At 45.8% G+C, this 7,538-nt stretch overlaps 1 protein-coding gene across 3 annotated transcripts; it reads right to left on the minus strand.

The window, feature by feature from the left end:
* Positions 1 to 3,819: 3,819 nt before the first annotated feature.
* Positions 3,820 to 7,538, minus strand: LOC133925932 (homeobox protein ATH1-like). Of its 3 annotated transcripts, none has more exons than XM_062371673.1 (5): positions 6,952 to 7,538; positions 5,566 to 6,462; positions 5,004 to 5,374; positions 4,271 to 4,331; positions 3,820 to 4,162 (listed from the first exon to the last, which is right to left on the minus strand). In XM_062371673.1, the coding sequence occupies exons 2-5, from the start codon at positions 6,409 to 6,411 to the stop codon at positions 4,052 to 4,054; spliced, it is 1,389 nt and encodes a 462-aa protein (XP_062227657.1). In that variant the 5' UTR covers positions 6,412 to 6,462; positions 6,952 to 7,538; the 3' UTR covers positions 3,820 to 4,051. The 3 variants fall into 3 exon arrangements, with proteins under 3 accessions (XP_062227657.1, XP_062227656.1, XP_062227658.1); XM_062371672.1 differs by having other exon boundaries at positions 6,947 to 7,538; XM_062371674.1 differs by lacking the exon at positions 6,952 to 7,538 and adding an exon at positions 6,560 to 6,931.

The following is a 7,538-nucleotide window of genomic DNA, read 5'->3' on the forward strand; positions in this document are numbered from 1 at the left end:
CTCAAAACTCAAATGGAAGTAAAAATAGAGAGAATCTTTAACAAGAAAAAATTAAGGCAACATGACTCCACGGATGATATATGAACCATAAGTTCTATTTAAGATCAATTCATGTGTCTTAGCACTCGAAAGATCACAACTAGCAAAGAAACAAGAAAATATGAACATCAAGCAACAAAACTCTCCAAGTTGATTATCTATAGGCAAAGGAATTCAAAACTTCATCACATAAGTGTGTGTGTATGAATTTTATGCCTCTAGAAACAAGAAAAATGACCTCACAAGGTGCTGAAATTTCAGCCCAAAAACCAAAACGAAAATTAAATCTGAAAACCGAAAAACTTGCAAACTTGGAAGGAAATCAATAGAGGGAAACTATAAAAAGGTGAGCACAATAACATAAAAAAATAAACTTTATTGCAGCAGAGGTCAGCCCTATTTTAGGTCGATTACAAAGATATTTTCTCACAAAACTCTCATCTAATATATAGGCTAAGCACTCCTCTTACTCTCCTCTAAAACCTATCACTAGGCTCTCTCAAATGGCTGGTTCTAGGCTCTCTCTAGCCCTACACATCTATTAATAGGCCTTAAAAAACTTGACCTCTAAGTTTCCTAGTTCCCAAAATACCCCTCTTTTGTAGTACACTTCTACCTACCATGGGGGTATTTTAGTCCATTTTTTGCTCCATCCATCGAACGCCCATGGCTTCTTTATGATTTATCTTTGCCTCGACACAAGCTTCACGATGATGCCACATGACCTCCAGTCCTCCCACGGTTTTGAGGCTAAAACCCTAGTATGATTTTCAAAGCGTGACTCGCCGCTTTGCTTACACCTTAAGAAAGTGCTCCGATGGTGACGCATGTACTCCATCTTGCGATCTTAACCGCCGGTAAGTCTCTCCCGCTACCGATCCCTCGGATTGTCTTATCACTTGCATCGGCATCCCCTTTGCTTGACTTTGTCAACACGCCGTCTCCATCCATCTTCTATGCTTTGCTTGTCCTCCATGTGTACCGCTAGGATCACCCAACTCCGCCCAGTCTCCTTGATCATCCGGCACCAAGCACCCCGCTTGGCCGTGATCACTCGCCATCGAACTTCAAGTTGCATCCGTTAACTGCACACTATGAGACAAACAAATATATTTCTCCAAACCATCTTCAAATCATCTTAGGTTAGCTCAATATCAAAATCTTCAATTGAAATCCAATTCAATTCAAAGCACATCACAGCAGTTTTCTGAACACCGGATGTTCCAGCCTGAACACCGGAACGTGTGCATTGTTCTCAACCCAAAGCACCACCCACCGGAACATCCAGTCCAGTTCACAGACAACACACCGAAACTTCTGGTGTGAAGATGTCCAATTTTTCTCCAAAAGATTTCTTCTCTGCAAGAAAAGCTCTGGTGATACCCTCCGATGTAGCCACCACATTCACCGGACCTTCTGGTGCATTGATCTCCAATTTTATCCGAAAAATTGCTCTCTGCAACAAATAGTTCAACGAGTATACAGTGCCCACACCGGAACTTTCAGTGAACACCGGAACATCCGGTGCATGTACTTTTTCTACGTACAGAGAAGAATTCGCTAATTCCAAACACCACCAACTCGAGTTAGTCATAAACAAGAATAAGCATCCATAAACACATGCTAACCAAGTTCAAGACAAATTAATTGTTATCAATACCTCATCACATGTAAACCAAAATATTTCTCCACTTGGTTTCTCAGAGTTCCAGAACACCCTATCTAGACGTATAAGGGTTGGGGGATCGCTCGTTGCTCCAGATGAATTGCCTTCCAACTAAAGGAAGTTCGTGCAATGCGCAGTCATCCAAGGCACACCTAAATTGGCCCATTAATCTTCTATTGAGTTTCAAATTGTTTTTGTCCGCCGCCTCATAAATTAAGTTGAAGTCTTCGGGATGAGCCAAGGGCCGGTGACAGAGCGTGCAACCTCCTGGAATTCACTCCTACGTGATTCCCCACATATCAACTGTGATTCATTGCCCGTCCACATGCGCCCATCCCAACAGTTGCTTTTCATTGGACATAATTAGGAATACAAGTTTTGTATTTTTTGGATAATTAGGTCAATCTAAAACTAAAAAATAAACTAGTGATTTACTCATATCTAATTAAGTTAAAAAAATGAACTAAGACCCAAAACTACCCATTATATACTCAATTGTATCGCTAGACCCAACGGACGATGCTCTTGCCTGTCGCTAGCGTCTCCGTTCGCGGAGCTCTCCTTGCTGGATCACCTCTGCTTGGCCAGTGCTGTCCTTAGCATTAGTACGCGTAGATTGAAACCTATTTGGATTTCCATGGCTTATGTTGGAATTACACCGTTTCTTATAGAGCTTATGGAGAAGTTCCGTTAAATTCCTACGTTCCAAACATTCACTTGGCACCCACACGAATTTTCGTAATAATATAACACCAATACCGAAATGATTTACAATATTAGTCCCCTTGTTATTCCATATTTCCCTTTTTCTGAGGATAAAAATGGAATATTGGCTAATCTCTTTCCATTCGAGTTGCAGGTTTGGGCCGGTCCTCCAAGATCACGTTAAAGATTTGGGCACGCATGACATATGCAGCATACTTCGCTTGCAGCCCATCTCACCTTCATTTTCCAGCGCCCAGCTTGTAATCCTTTTTTCCCCGTTACTTTCAAAAATTATGGTAAATCTTGATCAAGGATGCAAATTTTCCTCAAAAAAGAGAGAGATTATGGATATATAAATGTAATCAGAAGACCTTCTCTAGGAGGTCGTGTTCTTGGTCATGTGCGATGGTTTTCTACAATGTACCATCAGCTCAGGAATATATTACGGTCACTTCGTTTTTTTCCTCAACGGAAGTGCTGTCACATTTCACAAACACATAATTCAATTTACCTTCAAATTTCGAAATCATTCTGCATGCGTGCAATTGAATACGCTCAAAAATATTCATAATTTTTTAAAGTAAAAAATCATTGAAGTGCGCACTGCCTTTCCTACGAGAGGGAGGAAAAACTAAAACTAGCAGGCCATAGCTACGCCTTGAAAAAACAGGACTCCTGCTGTGGTTCTTTAACAACAGTGTATGATGTCTTCCCCACGAATCGAACTGGGGCCTTAGAAAAGCATTTAGTCGATTCTGAATGCTCAGGTATCCAACTTGGATGCATACGCCAAAGGAGGAAGCGCCAAGCATTTTTCATGCGCCGGCGATGAGATCCGTGAACAACAACAGCGCAGTGTGATTGCAACATGGAGCAGTGGAATGCACAAAGATCCAATCAACAACAGGGGCATGATTGTACTTGTGGACACTTCAGATCTTTCAAACCTTTCACTGCTGCGAGCAATCATGCTGTGTGTAACTGTAATGGTGTCCCATCACTGAACATAAACTGAAATTTGACTGCGAGAATACCTGTGAATGTTTGCTTGAACCTGCATGTTTCATGCTCTATATTTGAGGAAATGGACATGTTTCAAGTTCAACTCCAGAATGTGCATCCCAAATTTGCAGCCATCGTAATCTGGCAACCTAGTCAGTTCATGCCAAGGATGCCTAGTACACTTGTACAATACATTGGGCATGGTTTCAACAGCCACGTTACTAATCAGTTGTTAACAAACATCTCGTTGCATCCAGCAAAGACCAAGAGGAGAAAATTCGCAGTTCGATTGGACCACTGATAAGCCAAACTAAACTGGAGGTAGCTGCATCAGACTCAGGCTTTCCTTTCTGTTTATTCAGAACCGATTCAACAACTGCAATTTGCAGAAAAGGAAATGGAGGAAGAGGCAGAGAGTGTCTATTGCAAATTGCAGGCATTGGCAATTATATTTACGCAAGGTGAATTACAGGTTACATAGATGACAAGAGACGATGGGGATGAGCTCCTAAGTGGCTGCCGAGTGACAACAATGCTTGTACAGAAGCTCCCGGAGCAATGAATGCTGAAATTTTACACAGTTCCAATCTGAAAGTTGGAGACATCGTATTATAGCTTGCATCCTTTGGTCTCAGATGTTCAGGCAGGCACACCCTCGCCGCCTCCGGAGGCCTTCTTGAGGTCCTCGCACATCTCCTCTATCATCGGCTTCCATAGCCGGACGCGAGCGTTGATGAACCAGTTGGAGACCTGGCAACGCAAATGCAACAACCCGGAACCATCATATGATTATCTTTCTCATAAAAGCTGCTACGATTTAATCTGAAGTTCCATGAATGCTGTAAGCTGAAACTGTACCTGGCTCCTGCTCAGGCCACTCCTCGCCGCCAGCATCTCCTTCTCGCTGTCTTTCGGGTACCTGAATGAGGTGTTGGATTATTTTTGTGCCTTACAAAGTTATCAAATGCGAAATGGAATCGTGCCAGGTTTCTTGGGCTGACGAACTGCATCATGCTCATGCCAAAATAAAAAAGGAAAAAAATGCTGAAAGCCTAAAGATGTCACTGTTTTCTAGCGGCAAAAGCAATCAGAGCAATCACTTGATTTGTAAGGCTGCGTTTCTTTCGCAGTTACGATAATCAGGTTAGCTAACCTTAACCCAACTGGATTAGCTTAATTCACGTTTTTGTGGTTGGCAACTAACCTAGTTTGATAATTACTGTTTGACTAAATTAGATGGCTTAACTGAGTCAGCAAAGGAAAAAAAGAAGGTCTTGGGTTTAACCGATTAAGATCTGTTTGTTTTTTATTTTAATTATGGATTCTAGCTCTAAAAGCAAAAACAAAAATAACGAGCCTATTTTAAAAACTGATTCTCATAATCTATGAATCAAATTGTACTACGAAATCTATAATATAGGAATCCGAGAAAAAACTTTTTCACATAATCTTAATTATGACAATTCTCAGCAAAAACAAATAGGACCTAAACCGTAAACCCCGAACCAAATACAGGCTATTAGAAGTACTGGTTCTACGGTCAGAATAATTTCTGATTTCAGAGTAGAAACAATGTCATCCTTGGACTTACGGGCGGAGGAAGTTCTCAAACATCCAGGCCTTGAGGACGGCGACAGACTTCTCCGGCAAGCCGCGCTGCGGCCGCCACGACTGCTGGTCGCCCTTCCTGAGCTGCCGCAGCGCCCAGTGCTTCTCAATGAAGGCCGACTCCCAGCTCCTCTCCCTGTCAGACAGCGACACCGACGACGGCTCCCGGCCCCTCTGCGTCTGCGTCGCCGCCGCAATCTCGCCCGTGACCCGAGCCCGGAGCCTCCGGTGCGTCGCGGACACCGCACCGTGCGCGAACGGCGCCGAGAGGACGCGGCCCGGACGCACCATGCTGCCGTATTTCGACGCCGCGTTCTGCATCTCGTCCTGGCACTGGTTGCACCGTTGGTCCATCTGCACCAAGTTTTGCCATCATAATGTTTCTCTAACAGTTTCACCGAGGCACTGTTTGTAACGCGGAATTTTACTGAAAGTTTCACAGGCAACAATTCAGTTTCTTCTGTGGGAATCGAGTAAAATTCTCACGTTCCAAACGGGTCTGGCTGTACATGTCAAAAGCATAAAAAAAAGACTTTGGAACTCACCAGCTGTAGCAGTCTGAGGAGATCGCTCCTCAGCTTCTGATGCGGATGCTCTTCCGAGCTGAGAAACATCGACGGGTTCGATGACGTCGTCTTGGAGCAGCTTGACGAGGGCAGCGAGCAGCTCGCCTCGCCGACGACCAATCCGGTGATCCCGGCCACGTCTTGCAGCAGGCAGCCGACGAACTCGTCCAGCGTCTGCTGCACGATGTGCGCGTACCCTGACCGCGACAGGACCTGCGAGAAGTGCAGGGGCCCGGCACGCGCCATCTGCCGGCACGCTCGCCCCAGCTCGTCGTCGCCGCCGCCACCGTAAGGAGGCTGGAACAGGTCGTGGTCGGCTCTGTTGCTTGCATGGGTCAAGCCAGAGCAGCTCACTTCCGAGGACAGGTCCGGGAAGGCGTCGCCGGAGAGCCATGTCGCGTAGTATGGATCATGGATCCAGCTGCGCTGCGGCGGGTGAGCAACGGTGACATCTGACGATGACTGACCGTACCGGTAGTCCACCGAGGCGGCGGGGAGCACGGAACGCGCCGCGCCAGTGCTCTCGCTGGCGACGCTGTAGGCGAAGCGCGTCTCCTCCGGCGACAAGCTCTGTGGGGTAGCGGCGCACACCAGCTGCAGCTGGCCGGCGAGCACCGCACCGTCGTCCGCCAAGAAATGCGTGCCCACGGCTGCCGGTGCCGGTTCGTCGAAGCCGAAGCTGCCATCTTGCGGCCTGTACTCCTGGACGTGGAACATCTCTATTTCGGCGCCGAACACGCTGCTGCCGCTGCCGCGGCCACTGACGAAGCAGCTGCTCATCATGGCGTCCACTCCAAACTGCTGATAAGATGTGTCGCCGGTCATCTTCAGGATTGGAATGGAAGGTGTCAAACGTCGTACTGAATTAAAAAGGACCTGAAAGGAGCAGTATGAGTGGAATAACATGAACACTGCTCAGGAGTCAGGACAAGGTTAACAGATGGCATGGACATTGCAACAGAAATGCACATACTCAGAAAGCACACGAGACTAAGCCATAGGAGGAAAAGTTATCCTATCAGGTAGGCTGTGTATCTTGATTCTTGAAGTACTCGCTTGAAGCACACAGTAAAAATTGGTAGTTTGTCAATACTGAGATATGAGCCAGAGTTTTCAAATGGAGCAGAACAAGAAAGCTTCAGAATAAATGAAAAATGCTAGAGACATCAGTTACACAGTAGTCATTGTCATAAGAAACGTTTACATATCCAGTTGAACTGCCTGCCACCAAGAATGTGAAATGTCTGAATGCAAAATATTATTAATTGGCTTAACCGACAAGGCAACAGATACATCTAAGCAAAGCTGGCTTCTTTGAAGCAAAACAAACATATAGAAGCTCAGGGGTTAGGAGCCAAACCTTACCAAATCATGGAGCGAACATTGACAGCCTATTAAAACGCCAACTGCCACTGCCTCCTGGTAGTCGGTCTCCTAGGGAGCAACCTGAAAGTGCAGAGAGGCCAAGAGAGGAACACAGCAGCAAGAACCAAGCTTCAAGTATCCAGCATATGCAAGAAGCTCTCAGACTTCAAGCTTGCCTACTAAAATGGAAAGGAAAGCGTTTCCTAATAAAACGCCTACAAGGAGAATGGTGTGTGCGTGGTGGGTGACCTTGAGGTGATCTTTTTAACACCCCCAGCCAAGAAGCAGGAAAACAGTCCGGTCAGGGAGAGGTTTTATCATGCAGGAAGCCATGATCAAAGCATGAGACAAAGAGAGGACGAAACCATGCACGCATCAACAGACCAAGCTAGCCCACATGGAAAGCAGCTTGGCCCCCCTCTGATCCTGACCCTGATCATGGAGAGATTTGCTGGCCTCTCACAAGCCACCAAGAGAAGAAGGGTCCTACTTAGTAGAGCATGCAATTAATGCATGCCAAGCAAATGGTGCCCCAAACTGAATGCGGCCGATGCCCCATACATGGTTCACACAGTGGCAAAGCAAAA

This window comes from Phragmites australis, chromosome 8 (assembly GCF_958298935.1).
Source record: "Phragmites australis chromosome 8, lpPhrAust1.1, whole genome shotgun sequence".
Classification (NCBI taxonomy): Eukaryota; Viridiplantae; Streptophyta; class Magnoliopsida; order Poales; family Poaceae; genus Phragmites; species Phragmites australis.